At 46.7% G+C, this 20,576-nt stretch overlaps 1 protein-coding gene across 1 annotated transcript in view; it reads left to right on the top strand.

Annotated features, from left to right (window-relative positions):
• Positions 1–20,576, top strand: part of LOC137546547 (vomeronasal type-2 receptor 26-like) — a 150,057-nt gene that overhangs the window by 17,534 nt on the left and 111,947 nt on the right. Inside the window, exons 2-4 of the mRNA XM_068269191.1 lie at positions 3,235–3,526; positions 17,803–18,178; positions 18,284–18,402. Coding sequence (XP_068125292.1) covers positions 3,235–3,526; positions 17,803–18,178; positions 18,284–18,402 — 787 coding nt within the window. The remainder of the gene's footprint in view (positions 1–3,234; positions 3,527–17,802; positions 18,179–18,283; positions 18,403–20,576) is intronic.

The raw sequence follows: 20,576 nt of genomic DNA, 5'->3' as shown, positions 1-20,576 counted from the left end.
TTTGACTAAATTAGTCAAATACTGCTTTATCCGGCCGAAGGAGGCTTCAGAAGTCTTCAGAAAACCTGAGTGCTCCTGAAGAAGGGCGGCCCTGTACTGCGCCTGTGCAAGCATGCTCTCTTGCACGCTCACGTGTGTGCAGTATGGAGCCGCACGTCTTCAGGAGGACACGGCTCCCGAAGACTTCCAAATATCCTTTCGGCTGGGGATTGAAATGGTGGGGGGGAGCCAGCACAGGATAGAGAGCACAGAGAGAGGAGACAGAAGGCTCTATACGACCCAGAGCCTTCCCTCTCCTTAGGTAAGTATTTGCTTCATTTTTTTTTTAAAATGCGGTTCACATTCACTTTAACCACTTTACTACCAGGGGCGTAGAAACACGTACCACCCCTGCTGGTACCGCCACTGTCCACGCTCATGCTCGCTCACGCCGCCACCCGCTCGGAGATCAATGAACGGGAAAAACCATTCCCGTTCGTTGATCTCAGCCCCCCAGCAATGATCGGCTGCCTCTATGAGAAGCAGCGCGATCAGGGTGATTTTCACAGCCTCATTGTGCTTCCTGTAAGCGTACTTCCGGACGCTTACAGGTTGCATGGACAAAAAATTACTGTGGCCATCTTGTGGCCAAATAGTAAAACTACATCCAAAAACATTTTTCATAAATAAATACCTAGTTTTACATTATAAATTAACTCATTACCTCCCACACACCCCAATTTTTTTTGTAATAAAAAGAAAAAAAAATACAATAAAAAAAATACATAAATAGTTACCTTAGGGACTGAACTCTTTAAATATTTATGTCAAGAGGGTATAACACTGTTACTTTATAAACTATGGGCTTGTAATTAGAGATGGGCGCAAAACTGAAAAAAATGCACCTTTATTTCCAAATAAAATATTGGCACCAAACATTGTTATAGGGACTTAATTTAAACGGTGTAATAACCAGGACAAATGGGCAAATACAATACGTGGGTTTTAATTATGGAGGCATGTATTATTTTAATACTATAATGGCCGGAAACTGAGAAATAATGATTTTTTTCTGTTTTTTTTTATTCTTCCTGTTAAAATGCATTTACAGTAAAGAAGCTCTTAGCCAAATGTACCACCCAAAGAAAGCCTAATTGGTGGTGGAAAAACCAAGATATAGATCAATTAATTGTGATAAGTAATGATAAAGTTATAGACGAATGAATGGAAGGAGCGCTGAAAGGTGAAAATTGCTCTGGTGGTCAAGTGGTTAAGCGACACCTCCTGCAGCACCAAAATGACTGCCAAGGGACCACCGCTAGGTGCCATGGCTTAAAGGTAACCTTAAGCCAAAAACAAAAAAAAAAGTTTTACTCACCTGGGGCTTCCAATAGCCCCCTGCGGCTGTCCGGTGCCCTCGCAGCCTCGTTTCGATCCTCCTGTCCTCGCCGGCGACCACTTCCGGTTTCGTCGTCAGGACCCGACAGGCTGGCAACGCGAGTGATTCTTCACGTTCCCAGCCACAATAGCTCCCCCTATGCTACTATAGCAGCATATGTCGGGTCCTGACGCCGAAAACCGGAAGTGGTCGCCGGCGAGGACAGGAGGATCGGAGCGAGGCTGCGAGGGCACCGGACAGCTGCAGGAGGCTATTGGAAACCCCCGGTTTGTAAAACTAATTTTCTTTTGGCTTAAGGTTACCTTTAAGCGACACCTCCTGCTGCAAAAAAATAAAAATAAAAAAAAACACTAGGTCCCATGGGCTACCATTTAGCACAGACAAGGTTTCATTTGCGATTACTTGAATTTTTCAGCCGGAATGCGGAATTTAGCGAAATCCGCAAAATTCCACAGAAATGTAATGACGACAGGATTTAGCGCTGGCGGAATTCCGGCGGAACAGAAGTTGCTATTTCCGATCATCCCTACCGGGCAACTCCGTGTCATCAGTGGGTGGAGACAAATACAAATTTCACTGGGAAAATGTAAACTGCAGCCATTCTTACACTGTTTATGGTAGGGTTCTCAAACTTTGCACAATTGGTCGCTGGGTGACTGGGATTAATATTCAGAAAGGGTGGGTGGAGCCTACAAAAGCCAATCAAAATTCACCTATTGATTTCGAAGGGAAAAATTCCATTGCTGCCATTCTTGCACTGTTAATGACACAAACCTAAGACCTGGTACAGTTGGTCATTGGGTGACTGGGTTTAAAAATTCAGAAAAGGGGTGAAGCCACAAAAAGCCAATCAGATTTGTTTCATTTCAATGCAAATTATTCATGCCAAAGACCACACATCTCGCAAACTTGGTCATTGAGTAATTGTGTGTTAGGGTTAGAAAAAGTGGGCACAGCCAACACCAGCCAAGTACATTCCCAGGAAATGCCAGGTCATCAGGGGGTGGAGACAAATAAAATTTCACTGAAAAAAATGTAAACTGCAGCCACTCTTACACTGTTAATGGTAGGGTTCTCAAACTTTGCACAGTTTGTCCCTGAGTGACTGGGATTAATATTCAGAATAGTGGGTTGAGCCTACAAAAGCCAACATGAACAGGGACTATTGCTTTTTCAGAGACTATAGGTTTCTAGTGTAACTCTACATTTTAAGCAGGAAAAAGATTGGCACCAAAGCGGCAATTTCCAGGTTGGCGTGGCCACGCACAGAATGTAATATGGTACTAAATGCATAAATGTACTGTGCATGTCCCATTGCAAATCTACACAGAACTCTTCCATATTCCCTCTCCCAGTTGCAGATGCCGCAGAATAATGTGCCCTTGGTGATATTGCATGGCTTCAGCCACCACAATGCATGCTTGGAGATGTAGTCCATCAATGTGACTACAGCTCCTGACCTAAAGATGTAGTTACATGATCAACCACATCTACCGGCATGCATTGTGGCCACCGGAGTGCACATGGATCTTCAGAATATATGGCTGAGAGAGATAATATGGTAGCAGCCCCCTGAGGGTAGTAAAATGCCCCCCCCCCCCCCCCCGCAGCCCACACAATCTATAAACATTGCATATAGCGAGGTTCATTGGACATTTTTATATATATATATAGTACCTCAGAAGCTGCTAAGTTTACTTTAAACTAAAAGGGTTCTAAATGAGTCACTTACAGGGGCCCTGAGACCTCACAGTGATGAACCATGCTGGCCGCTAAATGCAGCACTGAAGCTTGAAGAATGGAAGCCTTCTTCTGAGGACTGTTGTTTTCATGCAAATATATTTTTGCTTTTACAGAGAAAAGGTGGAAGGACTTTTCCATTTTTTGGCTTTTCATTTTGCTATAAACAGAATTAATGAGAATCCTGATATATTACCAAACATTACACTGGGATACCACGTGAGTGATTCATGCAGTTGCCCCCATGTGGCTGTTATATACACTCTACATATTCTGTCCGGACCACAAACAATAATCCCAAATTACTCGTGTTTCAGAAAAGGAAGACTGGTGGGTTTTATTGGAGATAACCATTCAGTGATAACAATTCCAATGGCGGAAATACTTGGGATCTATGGCTATCCACAGGTAAGTGCCACTGTAAATCCGTAACTAGAGGTGTACGGTTCCAGGCGAACTTAGGGTGGTTCGCCAGTGAAGGCAAACTTTCCCAAAAGTTCGATTCGCCCCATAATGCACTATGAGGGTCAACTTTGACCCTCTGCACCACAGTCAGCAGGCACATTGTAGCCAATCAGGCTACACTAAGCCCTGGAGCCCCACCCCCCCTTATATAAGGCAGGCTCGCTGGCCATTACACTCACTCGTCTGCCTGCTATTAGACAGACTAGGGCGAGCTGCTGCAGAATTGTTCTCCTAGGGACAGATTAGTCAGGCTCTTGGCTTGTTAGCTTGCTCCTGGCTGATAATTATTGCTTTAATAGCACCCCTCAACAGCTCTTTTCAGAGCTAATCCTGTTCTTTGATTTTTTTCTGTGTGTCAAACTGACACTTTTGTTGCATACACAGCCTTGCTAATTCATACTGTGTGTGCCACTGCCAGCAACCCAGCACATTCAGTGACTACCTATGTGTGTGACAGGGAGCTGCACATTGTACTACCCAGTACTGCATATACCCAGTACCTGTTGTGTTTACTTAACCCACCTCATCACTAGTGATGGGCCGAACCTCCGATTTAAGGAGGGGGGCTTTGGAGATCTTCAATCAACTTAATAGAAGATCGCAACATAAGAGGATACAGTTCGTTGGATCATTTACCGAGGATATTGCCGTGGGAATTTTTTTTTAAAGGTGCAGGTAAGTATTTCTGGTTAATTAAGAAAATTAAAGGACTTTTTTCATGGTTGTGTTTTTATTTCATTTAACCCTTTGTGGAACTGGGTAAGGGGTACCTTGTACCTCTATACTCATTTCTCCTGGGAGGGGGTGGGCATCTGGGGTCCCCTTCTTAAAGGGGACTCCCAGATGCCACCATGAACCTCCCCCAGGGAGTCGTCGCCCCCACCTCCTCCTGGGGCACCGGAGGTGGGGAAGAGCCCCTTGTCCATGGAGGACGCCATCTGCGCCCCCCCGTTCATTCTGCCATGGCACCCGCAGTAATACCGGCCCCGGTCGGGTCCCGACCACTCCAAACGGGTCGGGTTCTCATTCCACCCTCAATATGGCTGCCACAGATTGCCACGGCTGCGCAGTCCGCATAGATGCGATTGCGGCTGCGCAGCTCTAGGTCCTCCTCCCGATGCGTCCGATGTATGCACGCATATTGATGACGCGGCAGGAGGAGGCCCTAGAGCTGTGCAGGTGCAATCACGGCTGTGCGGACTGCGCAGCTGCGGCAATCTGTGGCGGCCATATTGAGTGGGGAATGAGAACCCGACCTGTTCGGAGGGGTCGGGAGTCGGGACCCGACCGGGGCCGGTATTACTGCGGGAGCCATGGGGGAATGAACGGGAGGGTGCGGATGGCGTCCTCCATGGATCTGGATTATGAAAAGGTATTTAACTTTTTTCACATTTGTGGCCTCGTAAGACCTTTAAATATTGTTTCCTGCTATCTTTTTAACATATCCTGCAAATTTGGTGTTGCTAGGATGTAAGGGGCCTTTGCTATTAACTGCTAAAGTCGGCGGGTGATGATAACCAACCAGAATTATAGGGGTGCAAAAGTGCTGAATTCTGCCATAGGCTTCCATTAGGCTCCCTATTTCACTTTCAAAAATCTCAAATCTTTTCAAAGGGCAATTGCTCAGCAGTGGCAAATTTTCTAGCATTGTAGGAACTGTTAGGGGGATCATAACTGGTACTTTTCGGGCCCCTAGGCCAAAGAGGTCATAGCCTAGGGTCACAAAAACCTGTTTATTTGGGCAATTTCAATGGTAGTGATTCTGGTGTACATAAATCGCAGCCATGGCCGTTAGCAACGTCCAAATTTCACGAAATGTCTCATGCAGGTAGAAGACATATTGTTAGACTTGGATTCCAAAGATGGGGTCCCTACATCTCTGCAAACCAGAGTTACAGGGGTGCAAAAGTAGTAAAATCCCCCATAGGCTTTTATTGGCTCCCTATTTCACTTTCCAAAATCTCACATCTTTTCAAAGGGCAATTGCTCAGCAGGGGCAAATTTTCTAGCATTGTAAGAACTGTTAGGGGGATCATAACTGGTGAGTTTCGGGGCCCTAGGCCGAAGAGGTCATAGCCTAGGGTCACAAAAACCTGTTTATTTGGGCAATTTCAATGGTAGTGATTCTGACATACATAAATCACAGCCATGGTCGTTAGCAACGTCTGAATCTCACGAAATGTCTCATGCAGGTAGAAGACATATTGTTAGACTTGGATTCCAAAGATGGGGTCCCTACATCTCTGCAAACCAGAGTTACAGGGGTGCAAAAGTAGTAAAATCCCCCATAGGCTTTCATTGGCTCCCTATTTCACCTTCCAAAATCTCACATCTTTTCAAAGGGCAATTGCTCAGCAGGGGCACATTTTCTAAATGCAGACAAAACTGAAGTCCTTCTGATTGGAGGGCAGAGCATGATAACAAAACAACTTAACTTGCAAGCTTCATCACTGGGAATAGGAGGCACGGATCTACGCAGCTCTGATCATGTGCGTAGCCTGGGAGTTCTAATTGATGGGAATTTAAACTTCAGAACTCAAATCGCTGCTGTGGTGAAATCATCCTATTTTCACCTGAAGAACATTGCAAAAATCAAGCACCTCATCCCCCCAGAAGATCTGCCAACCTTAGTCCATGCCTTCATCACATCCCGACTGGACTACTGTAATGCTCTCTACACTGGCCTTCCAAAAAAGGTGTTGTACCGCCTACAGCTGATACAGAATACTGCTGCCAGACTGCTAACCAACCAACCAACCCCATCACTGCCACATAACGCCAGTCCTGCACTCTCTTCACTGGCTACCTATAGAAAGGAGGGTCCTATTCAAGATCGGCCTACTGACATTTAAATCCCTGAATAATCTGGGCCCTGGATCCACTTGGAAACTTTTGGTCCCAGAGCCTTCTGTCATGCTGCCCCTACGTTTTGGAACTCCCTACCTCAACAGATCAGGACAGCTCCATCCCTGACCTTGTTGAAATCCAGACTGAAAACCCACCTGTTCAGTTTGGCATTTGCAGAATTATAACTTTTGTTGTGTGAATACTTCATCCTACTACCAATTACTGAATCTGAGAGAGCCTAAGCGATTTGAGTCCTATGGGAGAAAAGCGCTATAGAAATGTTATTGTATTATTGTATTGTATTAACAAACAGGTGAAGCAATGGCTGACCCCGCACCAGCTGGAGATCGGCAACGTGGTGTGTGACAACGGCAGCAATCTCATTTCCGCGTTGAATTTGGGAAAGCTGACACATGTACCCTGCATGGCACATGTACTGAATCTGGTCGTGCAAAGATTTGTGTCAAAGTACCCAGGCTTAGAGGGCATCCTGAAGCAGGCCAGGAAGTTGTGTGGGCATTTCAGGTGGTCTTACACGGCCATAGCACGCTTTGCAGACATTCAGCGGAGAAACAACTTGCCGGTGAGACGCTTGATATGCGACAGCCCAACTCACTGGAATTCCACCCTGCTCATGTTCTCTCGCCTGCTAGACCAGGAGAAAGCCGTCACCTAGTACCTGTACAATTACAGTAGGAGGACACAATCTGGGAAGATGGGGATGTTGTGGCCCAACAACTGGACACTGATGCGAAATGCATGCAGGACCATGCAGCCGTTTGAGGAGGTGACCAACCTGGTGAGTCGGGCTGAAGGCCACCATCAGCGACTTGATCCTTCCTGGAGCATGCCATGCATAGAGTGGTGGATAAAGCTGTGGAGGAGCATGAACGAGAACAGTTATGGCAGGAGGAGTCGTGGGAGCAATTTTCATCCGAACCAGATGTTTTCTCAACAGCTGCGGCAGCACAGAGGTGGGAGAAGGAGGAAGAAGAGGAGTCGTGTGGGGAAGGAGAGGAGTCAGACTCAGATGATGATGATGAGGAAGGCGTTTTTGTGGAGAAGGAAGAGGCGGCGGGAGAAGAACAACCACAGCAGCCATCACAGGGGGCTTCTGCTGCTCCACGGTACCGTGGTATTGTTCGTGGCTGGGGGGAGGAAGAGGACTTGCGTGATATTACTCAGGAAGAGCAAGAAGAGATGGAGAGTACGTCTGCATCCAGCTTTGTGCAGATGGCCTCTTTCATGTTGTCCAGCCTGTTGAGGGACCCCCGTATCAAAAAAACTCAAGGGGAATGACCTGTACTTGGTGGCCACGCTACTAGACCCTCGGTACAGGCACAAAGTGGCGGACCTGTTACCAACTCAACACAAGGCGGAAAGGATGCAGCACTTGCAGAACAAGCTGGCAATGATGCTTTACAATGCGTTTAAGGTTGATGTGACAGCACAATGCAATCAAGGTACCACCGACAGTAATCCTCCTCCTCCCAAATCCACGCAGGCAGGGACAGGACACTCCAGCGATCTCAGGGTGATGTCGGACATGCGGACATTCTTTCATCCAACGCCTCGCCATAGCCCTTCCGGATCCACCCTCCACCAATGTCTGGACCGGCAGGTAACCGACTACCTGGACTTGAATGTGGATGTAGACACTGCAAGCAGCGACGATGAACCCTTGAACTACTGGTTGTGCAGGCTTGACCTGTGGCCAGAGCTGTCCCAATTTGCCATCCAACTTCTCTCTTGCCCTGCCGCAAGCGTTCTGTCAGAAAGGACCATTAGTGCAGCTGGAGGCATTGTCACTGAGAAGAGAAGTCGCCTAAGTCACGACAGTGTTCAGTACCTGACCTTTATCAAAATGAATGAGGCATGGATCCCGGAGGGCTACTGCATGACCGAAGACTAAGTCAGTCCCCACACACAGCATTTCTGCCTGCAGGCCGCTTGCCTTCTCCGCCACCACCAACAGGGTCCAGGACTCTAGGCGGCCGCTATACTAATTTTTCTGGTGCGTGTACATGCCTGCCTAATTTTTCTGGCTGCACTGTGGGCGGCTGCAACAAAAAAACAAAAGGCATGTACTTGTGCCGATCCCCCTTTGTGATCATTACCTTGCTGCGGTGAAGGGGCTTGCATATCACAATGAAGCAATGACCACCGGCTAAATGAGTGTCTCGGGTGGGGGTGGCACACAAAAGATAATAAGGCCGCTGCTTCATTGTGGTCAGACCAAATTTGATCAGCTGGACAGTCACTGTTGTTCTATCATTGCGCTACCACAGCCCGGCGACCATATGGCCTGGAAAACCGCCACAGCCTGCACTCTGGCCATGTTGCACACCAGTCCAGCACGACCGTCACTACGCAAACAGCTGTTTGCGGTGCATTACACAGTGAGTTTGGTGTGTCAGTGTGAAGCAGTACACTCCCTGATTGATGTATACACATGCAAGATGTTTGAAAGCACTTTAGGCCTGCAATTTAGCATTCAATGTGATTTCTGCCCTTAAAACGCTGCTTTGAGTCAAATCCAGATTTTTCCCCGGGACTTTTGGCGTGTATCCCACTCCGCCATGCCCCCCTCCAGGTGTTATACCCCTTGAAACATCTTTTCCATCACTTTTGTGGCCAACATAATTTTTCCCAGTTTTGAAAGTTCGCCTCCCCATTGAAGTCTATTGTGGATCGTGAAAGTTCGCAAGAACCAAACCTTCCGCGAAGAAGAAACGGAGGTTCGCGACATCACTATCTGTAATATAAAAAGACTAAGATACTTACCACACAGGCTCCCCATGTCCTCCTCGCTCTAACCACTGCTGGCTGGGACCGCCTTCATCTTTGTGACTGCCAGGGCCGGTGCTACCATAGAGGCAAAGAGGGAAATCGCCCCAGGGCCCCAGAGCCTGTACGGGCCCCCAAGTTATATTCCCCCATCTTAGCTTTTGCTCCCTTGGGCCTCTGCAGTCTTTGGCAGTGTAGCTTATCACCCGTGCTGGAAAGCCATGCCTCCTTTTCTGCCCACCAACAGAGCTTTCTGTTGGTGGGAACTGATTGCTGCAATTTTGTTTTTATTAATATTATTTTTTTAATATATATAATAAAAATGGGTAGTTTTTTATTCCACCCACCTTCCCTCCCTCCCCTGAGATCCAATAACTGTGATCACTTCTTATAGGTATCAGCCTATAAGAGGGATCCAAATGTGAGCCACTCCAGTGGACAGCCAAATGACATTGCTGTCCCTAGTACAGATTGCAGTGCTGTACACGTGAAAATTACAGTTTTTTTCCTTAACAGCCTGCAATCTCTAAACATGGCTGTCAGGCTGTAACTCAGCGGGGATGTGCATGCATCCGAACATGCATTCCCCGCTAATCTCCGCCCACCGCTCTTGACACCAGTCGGTGTTAGGCGGTCCGGGAAGAGCCTTTCTGCAACCACCCATTGGCCTTAGGCAGTCGCAGAGCAGTTAACGAGATATGTAAGCCAGTTAAAAAAAGAAACTCGCTTACCTGGGGCTTCTACCAGCCCCCTGCAGCCATCCTGTGCCCAAGCCAGTCCTCCCCTCCAATCCCCCTCCGCCAGCTAGTTTTGCTGACTCAGAGTTGGTGGGCCACTGCTCCTGCGCAGCCCTGGCCACACCTATCCTTACTCGCATTCCTGACCGCAATAGCATCCTGCGCAGGTGCAGAGGTCCGTCAACTCCGAGTCAGTGCAAACAAAACTAGCTTGCAGCAGGGGAACAGAGGTGAAGACCGGCGCAGACACACGGCAGCTGCAGGCTGCTGGTAAAAGCCCCAGGTAAGGCCTGATGCACACCAAAAACCGCTAGCAGATCCGCAAAATGCTAGCAGATTTTGAAACGCTTTTTGTTATTTTTCTATGGCGTTTTGCTAGCGTTTTGCGGATTGCTGCAGAGGATTTCAGTATAGTACATTTCATATATTGTTACAGTAAACCTGTTACTGAACAGCTTCTGTAACAAAAACGCCGGCAAATCTGCTCTGAACAGGCGTTTTTCAGAGCGGTTTGCGTTTTTCCTATACTTAACATTGAGGCAGAAACACATCCGAAATCCAAAAAATGCCTCACCCCGGCATTTTCAGTTTCTGCAAAACGCCTCCCGCTCTGGTGTGCACCACCCCATTGAGATACATTGACCAAGCGGATCCGCAGCCGCAAGTGGCTGCAGAAACGCTGAAAAAGCCGCTCGGTGTGCACCAGCCCTAAGTGATTTATTTTTAAACTGGCTTAAGTATCACTTAAGCATAAAATTAAGTGTAACAAAATGTTATCTTAATAAAAGGCCCCGTGAATCAATGTTCACATGTAGGGATAGTTGGAAATGCCTTTTTCTGATTCCACGGCATTGCCAATTTCCGCTAAATGTCAATTTCCATTTTTCCGATTTTCTGTTTTTCGGATTTCCAGTTTTGCTGATTTCTGTTTTTTTTTTCTGATTTCAGATTTTCTGGATTATTTTATCAGTCATCTTTTACATCAGAGAAAGCAAAACAATGAACAAAATGGAAAAATGGAAATTGGAAAAACAGAATAATGGAAAATCAGTCTTATGATTGGTCTCAAATAACTGTGGTGATCCAATTTTTCTGGAAAAAATCTGCATTCTCTGATTGGTCTTATGCTCTAGAGTAGAGATGGTCCAACAGTTTGCCAGCAGACAGTTCCTGACCAACATGGGCTGTCCGCCGCTTGCGTTTAACACAATTTTTTTTGCGTTCACATTTTTTACACTGAAGTCACTGGCCGCCGACTTTAGCAGTTAATAGCAAAACCTGCTTAAAGAGACTCTGTAACAAAATGTTGAGCCTTATTTCTTCTGTTCTATAAGTTCCTATTACTGTTCTAATGTGGTCTGTCTTACTGCAGCCTTTCCTACTTGCACTGTCTCTGTAATAAATCTTATCTCCTTTCCTCTGTCATGTCTGTCGGGCTAAGGCTGGAATGTGTGGAATGTGCAGCACTGCTTGTCATTGGCAGAAGCTTCACACACCCTCTCCAAGCTCTGCATGAGTCACACAGTAAGCTGTTCTCAGCCTATCATACTGTGGTTAGAAGCCATGTCATTTGTTTGTAAACACTGCCTAAAACTGTTCATTACAAGCCAGGATTGCAGCAGGGAGTGGCAGAAACAGCACATAGGGGCACAGGAGAAAATAAGGAGTAGAATGGTATGCTTTTTATTGTAAGAATATTAGAGTACAGATTCTCTTTAAGAGCAAGAAACACAAAATGTGCAAGGTATGTGGAGGAGGACAGTGGGTACAATAGGAACAAAAATAAGAAAGACCTTATAGTTTTTGAGAAAATACATTTTAAAGTTTTCGTTCTGAGTGTGGGAAATGTTTCAGTGGCTGCCGACTTTAGCGGTTAATAGCAAAGCCCCTGTAAGTGCTAGAAACACCACATCGTCAGGGTATGTTAAGAAGAACAGTGGGAACAAGACAAAAAAAGTTCAAAAAGACCTTATGGTTTTTTTGAGAAAATCAGCGTTAAAGTTAGAGGAAAAAAGTACCAAAGTTGCTGTGCTAAAATGACAGATAATGTATTAACATGTATATAAATATGACGTGGGGTCCCCCTCTCAAGCCTCTTTAATCCCTTGTCCCCATGCAGGCTGGGATAGCCAGAATGCAGAGCATGTGGGGCTTCCTAGCTATACCAGCCTGCATGGTCCATGGTATGGGGGGACTCTGGAGGTGAAGGGCAGTCAAGGGGGTTCTTCCTCACCTCCAGTGCCCCTAGTGTTGAGCCGAAATTTTTGAAATTTCGCGTTACTATAATTACGCATGCGAAATTTGCTATTACGATGCAAAATTATGGTAGCGTAATTGCCATTAAAATCGTAATTGAAAATACCGTAAGCGTAATTTTCAATGCGTAATTTCGCGTTTCATTCATAACGTAATTTCGCGTTAAACCATAACGTAATTTTGCGTTAAACCATAACGGAATTTTGCATTTCTTCGTAATTTCGCGAATTTCGCAATTACTTGTTAGCAGGGTTGCTCGCGAATTTTCGCCAAAGGGTTCGCTTAATGTTCACGAAATTTAGCTTATTTTTTACGTTTTCGTCTGCATGGCGAATTTTGATGCGAAATATCACTACATGGTGAATTTTATATGCGAAATAGCACATGCAGACAGTACAACTTGTCTCGAAAAACAACTCAGCATTCCGTAACGCGAAAACTACGCGAAAATTAACGCTTACAGTAATATGAACTATCGTGAAATTACGTTATGTAACTACGCTTACAAACGGTTGCATGCAAGGCAAACGTAATTTTCGCGATACCCACTGTAATGCGAAAATTACGCGAAAATTACGCTTACGCGGAATTTCGCGAAATCCTTCTTCATTACGATTATGTACTTACGGCCATAATCGTAATTACACTAATTACGCGAAATTTTGCGAAATTGTAATTAAGTCATTACGCTCATCTCTAAGTGCCCCATGGTGGCATCAGGAGGATCCCCATTGGTCTGTTATTAGATTAAGAGATTTGGAGCCAAAATGTAAAGATGCCTTTTGCTTTAGCTATATAGTATAGCTATAGTATAGCTAGAGCGGCACAGGGGAGCAGCAGTGTGTGGCATTGGTGTGGTAACATTTACAGGTAAGTATTTATGGTTAATTAATAATAATACAACACTTTTTGTGTTGTGTTTTTAGGTCATTTTACATTAACTGCCTGCCGGCAAACTGTTTGGGCCATCTCTAGTTGGGTGTGCATGTATGTGCTGGGTAGGAGAAGAGCCTGCCTCTATTTTTGGCCTGTTTCTGTGTGGTGTGTGGTGAGGCATAATGGCAGGCATTCTTTTCATCAGAGCCGTACGTCAATGTCCAGAGACGTACGGCGGCTGAGATGAGTAGTAAAACTGGACGAGTGAGCCGTTATTGGAGTTGGAGGAATCCTCTCACAAAATATCAAAGGGGGGATTAAAACAGCAGCTTAAACAGCTGATAAGCTGCCTCCTACTGCACAATGGTATGTGCTGATTTGGCGTCAGGTAATTTCCTCTGCCGACGTGACTCACCTGTAACTAAAGGTGGCCATACATGGTTCAATTTTTCATTGTTTTTCGACCCAAGGCAGCAGATAAACTTCCTCCACACCGTCCTTTCGATTGCCCCATTGATCTCAGGTCTGGTTGTATGCCCCCTAGAGGTCATCTTTATAATTTATCTGGGCCAGAGAAATTGGCTATGCAGGAAAACATCCGCGAGAACTTAGCTAAAGGTTTTATTCGCCCTTCTCGGTCCCCGGCAGGAGCTGGGTTCTTTTTTGTGAAATAGAAGGATGGAGGCCTCCGTCCATGCATTGATTATCGGGGCTTAAATAAAATTACAGTAAAAAATCGCTATCCCTTGCCTTTAATAGACAATTTATTTACTCAGGTCACCAATGCTTAGATTTTCTCGAAACTGGATTTAAGGGGTGCATACAACCTTGTGCGGATCAGGGACGGTGATGAGTGGAAGACGGCCTTTAACACACCCGACGGGCACTACGAGTACCTGGTGATGCCCTTCGGGTTGTGTAATGCCCCGGCCGTCTTTCAAGAACTGATTAATGAAGTCTTTAGAGAAGTATTGGGCAGATTCGTCTTAGTGTACTTAAACGACATACTAATCTTCTCGTCCAACCTCTCAGAGCACAGAAAGCATGTTAAGTTTGTGTTACGGAAGTTGAGACAAAATATGCTGTACGCTAAACTGGATAAATGCATTTTTGAAGTAAACTCTGTTGCCTTTCTGGGGTACATATTTTCAACCTCTGGCCTCTCTATGGACCCTGGGAAAGTTTCAGCTGTTTTGAAGTGGCCCCAACCTGTGGGACTGAAGGCTCTCCAGAGGTTCCTGGGGTTCCCCAATTACTATAGGAGGTTTATAAAGGGGTACTCTACGGTGATCTCATCTCTCACCAGTCTCACAAAGAAAGGGGCAGATACTCATCACTGGTCCCCTGAGGCCCATGCTGCTTTCTCCACTCTAAAGAAATTGTTCTGTACTGCACCCATTTTGAGACATGTCGACACCACCTTCCCCGTTATTGTGGAGGTAGATGCCTCAGAGGTAGGGGTAGGGTTTGTGCTGTCTCAGCGTTCTGGGCTGCAAGGAAGATTACATCCCTGTGCCTATTTTTCACATAGGTTTTCAACCGCAGAGAAGAACTACGATATAGGCAATAGGGAACTTCTAGCCATTAAGTTGGACTTTGAGGAATGGCGACATTGGCTAGAAGGCGCAGAACATACCATTACTGTTTATACTGACCACAAGAATTTGGAGTACATTGAGGGTGCTAAGAGACTTAGCCCCCAACAGGCTCGGTGGTCATTATTTTTCTCGAGATTCAGATTTGTAATCACGTATACCCCTGGTAGTAAGAACATCAAAGCTGATGCCTTGTCCAGATGTTTTGAGCCCGAGACAGCACAGCCCTCAGACCCAGAAACCATTCTCCCTCAGAAAGTGGTTCTGGCCGCCACTGAGACCTGGAGGGACTGGACGGAAACGTTGAGTCCGTTCCAACAGGATGTACCAGAGGGAAAGCTTGAAGGGGTCATGTTTGTGCCATTGCCTTTTCGTCTACAGATACTGCAGTTGTTCCATTCCCACAAGAATGCTGGGCATCCTGGGGCCACCAGAACGCAGGACCTCATTGCGAGATGTGCCTGGTGGCCGTCATTGGCAACTGACTGCAAAGAGTATGTAAGAGAATGTGCAGTGTGTGCTAGGAGCAAACCCTCCCGTCAGGCACCGGTTGGAACTTTGCAACCATTGCCAGTTCCGAGTGAGCCATGGACCCATCTGTCCATGGATTTTGTGGGCGAACTCCCCAGGTCTGAGGGCATGGCGGTCATTTGAGTGGTAGTCGATCGATTCAGCAAGATGGCCCATTTTGTTCCCCTGAAAGGACTCCCCTCAGCCCAAGAGTTGGCCGATCTTTTCATTCAACATATTTTCCGACTGCATGGGATTCCGGAAAATATAGTGTCAGATCGGGGAGTCCAATTTGTTTCTAAATTTTGCAGGGCATTCTGCCATCAGTTAGACATGGAGCTATCTTTTTCATCAGGCTACCACCCACAGACCAATGGCCAGACCGAGAGAACCAATCAGTCTCTGGAACAGTTTCTGAGATGTTATGTGGCAGATGTTCAAACTGACTGGGTCAAATTCCTGCCTTTTGCAGAATTTGCACACAACAATTTGAAAAGCTCCTCCTCAGGGTTTTCCCCATTCCAGGTGGTGACAGGAAGATCGCCTAAGTTCACCCCATTACCAGTGGCTGCCACCCCGTTTCCAGCCCTGGAGGATTGGCAGAAGTCCTTAAAACAAGTTTGGGGAATGGTAGAAAAGAATTTGAGGAAGGCTTTTCAGAGTCAGAAGAAACAGGCTGATAAGAGACGTTCCATAGAGTGGGAATTCCTTCCAGGAGACTTGGTCTGGGTGTCCACACGACATTTGGCTCTGAAGCAACTCTCTCCCAAGTTAGGTCCCAGATTTGTGGGTCCATTTCCAGTGACCAGGAAGATCAATGACGTCACTTATGCCATTGATCTCCCTACCAGCATGCGAGGTGTGAGATCGTTCCATGTGTCCTTGCTCAAGCCGGCAGTGCACGTGGATTCTGCTCCCCCCCCCCCCCCTGTGTTGATTGATGACCAACCTGAGTATCAAATTGAGAAGATTCTAGACTCCCGACTTGTGCAGAACTCCGTGCAGTATTTGGTGCACTGGAAGGGGTATGGCATTGAGGAGAGAACTTGGGTGCCAGAATGTCGCATGCACGCAGAGGACTTGAAAAGGGAGTTCCACAACTTGCATCCTGAGAAGCCAGGCAGGAGATGTCCGGAGTCCACTCCTCGGGGGGTACTGTGAGAGAACGTGGAAAAGCTGCTTCTGAGGAGGCGGCTGATTCCGCGTCCAATGCGGCGGTTTGCACGCGGAAGCGTGCATCTGGTAACAGGGCAGAACGCGGAAAAGCCGCCGCATGTAACAACAGTAAGGCGGCTGGTTCCGCGTCCAGCGTGGCGGTTTGCACGCGGCAGCGTGTGTCTGGTGTGGCTGAGTCTGTTAGTGCACACAGGCTTAGGAATACGTGCGCGCGCGCTGAGAGGCAGAACTCTTATACTGGGCAAGGAGAGGTCAGCTGATCACGCCAATCAGCTGAATCCAGAGCAGTACTCTATTGGTTGATCATTTAGGGGTGGTGCCCGAGAGCTCTACTCCATATATAGTTACTGCTGGCCAGTCTCAAGTTGTCTGCCATTGCGAACACTACGTGGAAGCACTCAGACCTTCGTCAGATCCAACAGTGTGTTTGAACCAGGTGGACCTGGGAATTCACACTGAGCCAGATTACTTGTATTGTTATTCTGTTTATGCTTAGACTAGTTCCAGGGTGTAGAGACCACAGACCTCACACCCAGACTAGGGAACTTGCATTATCATTTGTGTTATACTCTAGACTAGTTCCAGGGTGTAGAGACCATGGACCTCACACCCAGACTAGGGAACTTGCATTATCATTTGTGTTATACTCCAGACTAGTTCCAGGGTGCTGAGACCACGGACCTCGCACCTAAGACTAGGGAACTGCATCATCATTTGTGTTATACTCCAGACTAGTTCCAGGGTGCTGAGACCACGGACCTCACACCCAAGACTAGGGAACTTGTGCGATCATTCTATTATTCATCAGACTAGTTCCAGGGTGTAGAGAACAAGGACCTCACACCCAGACTAGGCATTGTTTGATATCTGTTATGACTTATTGCTTTCCTGACCACTCCTCTGTCCTCTGATTCGGTACCTCGCATATCTGATACTCTGTTGCCAAACCCTGCTAGCCTTGGATACCGAATCAGCCTTCTGTCTATGTACTTTATCTGACCGTGTGTTGCCGACCTGGCTTGCCCGACCTCAAGAGCTATCTCTCCCATTAAGAGATAGTCTCCAGATCAGATAGTGACATTCACCTTCAGGTGTCACTCACCTTCTGGTCCTTCCTACCTCCAGCCTGACTCCACCCCTTGGAGAGTCTCAGGCTGCCGGAAGGTTTCTGTGTCTTCAAGAGCAGTATTCCTTTACTGCCTTTGATCTTCTGCTCAGCAGGTGCATTACTCAAAGTATTACTGTTACACCAAACACTCACATACCATAGGTGTCCAGAGGTTAGCAATATATCTGTATTATCGGTGATTCTGCAGATCATCAATAATCAGGTATATATCTGCATTCTTGGTTATACTGCAGATCGCCAATAATCAGATTCTCTCTGCGTGCTGACACCAATCGTTACAGTTATATTGTGTTTTCTTTTCTGCAGATCAGTTATGGAGCCACAGACTACTCTCTAACCAACAGGCACCTTTATCCGTATGTATTCCGCATGGTGGAGAATGAGCATGCCTATTATGCACCTGTAATAAAGCTGTTGAAATATTTTGGCTGGACCTGGGTTGGAATCATCTCATCAGATGATGAAGCTGGAGAGAAAGAAACAGAATTAATGATGAAGTATCTGAAGAAAAATGGCATCTGTGTTGAGTTTATAATTACAGTGCCACTTAAAAACTTTCGTGTTATTGAAGACGCATCTGTTCTTGAAAAATCTTTTAGCAAAATTGTTCTAGTATATGGAATGGAGGCTTATATTCTACATTTTTTAAATAACGCTGCTTTATCTCTGACTAATAAAACATGTATTTTCCCTCCTGTGTGGAGCTCTACTGCAAAACAATCTTTGTACTATTTAAATCCACTGAATGGTAGTTTGGCTGTGGAATTACACCCTTTATTGATTCCAGATAAAGAACATTTGTTTGATGACACTGAAAAGCTGAGTTCCTATGACACATCAGGAAATGGTTATATTGTAGGAAATGGTGATATTAAAGAGACATTGACAGCCATGGCTCACGCAAGGGTAAATGCATCCATGAGAAGAATATATGCAATACCAGAAGAATATTATATAGAGCTCGGCGTTTCCCCACGAGTTTATTACGCAGTGGAAGCCATGGCTAAGGCCCTTCACAATGCATATATGTTGTCTAAAGGAAGGCTGGATAACAAACATCTTCATTATTATAAACAGCAGGTACAGGACACATCCGAGCTAGAACATGACTTAAAACTTATTTGGGATCCCAAATTACAGAAAATAGACCAAATAGACTAGATGTTGACTCCATCCTTCAGACATTGTTGCAGATGGATGGTTCCTTTTTGGATCTGGCCATAAAAAAAAAAAAAAAAATCTGTTACCTGTGCTAACAAGTTGGTATATGCAGCATCAAAATTCAAGTTCTAGGAGCCAAATAAAATTGTAAAGAACAAAACAAAACTAAAATAGACTATTGCATTGTAGATAATCTACCCAAATCAGAAAGCTGGGCATCATATTTGGTATCTGTCTAACAACAGTTAGCAGAGGCGCCTGGGGCACCAGGCTGACCAGACGGTCGCCTGGAGTGCTGTTTAGGGGAGGCACTGTCGCAGGTGGGGAATACGGCATCCCCCCACCAGGTGGTGTCCCCCCTAGGTAGTGAACTAGCTTGCCAGTTCACCAGCCGCAGCTCACCTCTCCAGGCTACGGAGTCTTTGGTTTCCGGCAAGCAGAGCAGGGCTACAGGAAAATGCCCTCCAAAGCCCTGCACTGGAGACAACATTTCCCTGTAGCCCTGCTTTTCCTGGCAGTGCAGGAGTTTTGCAGCAGGACTTGCTGGACAAAAGATCATCAGGGGAGCTGTGCGCCGGAGGCATGGAGAGGAATCGTTTGTCAGGTGAGGTGAGTATTTTTCTTTTTACAGGTACTACACTAGCACTAGGGTAATTAGGGGGCATTAATGAAGGGTGGGGGGGGGAGAAGAGCCTACACATGCATCATTTTCTGGTGAGCTTCCAAAACAGGGCAACCATCAGGGCGGGACAACTGACACTGCAGTGAGGGGCCCAGAGTTTCTGCCCCCCCCCCCCCAAGCGCTGGAAGGGCCGCAGGTGCTGGCTGCAGGCCTGTGGCTCACTTACCAGCTGACCGTGTTTCATCACTGAGAGAAGAGTGACATAAGCACTTGAATGTGATAGCGGACTTTCTATACTGGGGCCCTACCTATATCTGGCTACAGGCTACCTATACTGGGCCACCACCTATACCTGGCTACCTATACTGGGGCTGGAACTACCTACACCTAGCTACCTATACTGGGGCACCACCTATACCTGGCTACCTATACTGGGGCACCACCTATACCTGGCTACCTATACTGGGGCTGGAACTACCTATACCTAGCTACCTATACTGGGGCACCACCTATACCTGGCTACCTATACTGGGGCACCACCTATACCTGGCTACCTATACTGGGGCACCACCTACACCTAGCTACCTATACTGGGGCACCACCTATACCTAGCTACCTATACTGGGGCACCACCTATACCTGGCTACCTATACTGGGGCACCACCTATACCTGGCTACCTATACTGGGGCACCACCTATCCCTGGCTACCTATACTGGGGCACCACCTATACCTGGCTACCTATACTGGGGCACCACCTATACCTGGCTACCTATACTGGGGCACCACCTATACCTGGCTACCTATACTGGGGCACCACCTATACCTGGCTACCTATACTGGGGCTGGAACTACCTATACCTAGCTACCTATACTGGGGCACCACCTATACCTGGCTACCTATACTGGGGCACCACCTATACCTGGCTACCTATACTGGGGCTGGAACTACCTATATCTAGCTACCTATACTGGGGCACCACCTATACCTAGCTACCTATACTGGGGCACCACCTATCCCTGGCTACCTATACTGGGGCACCACCTATACCTAGCTACCTATACTGGGGCACCACCTATACCTAGCTACCTATACTGGGGCACCACCTATACCTGGCTACCTATACTGGGGCACCACCTATACCTGGCTACCCATACTGGGGCTGGAACTACCTATACCTGGCTACCTATACTGGGGCACCACCTATACCTAGCTACCTATACTGGGGCACCACCTATCCCTGGCTACCTATACTGGGGCACCACCTATACTTGGCTAATTTTACTGAGGGCACCAC

This window comes from Hyperolius riggenbachi, chromosome 1 (assembly GCF_040937935.1).
Source record: "Hyperolius riggenbachi isolate aHypRig1 chromosome 1, aHypRig1.pri, whole genome shotgun sequence".
Taxonomy (NCBI): domain Eukaryota; kingdom Metazoa; phylum Chordata; class Amphibia; order Anura; family Hyperoliidae; genus Hyperolius; species Hyperolius riggenbachi.
This window is presented reverse-complemented; position numbering and strand designations above follow the sequence as displayed.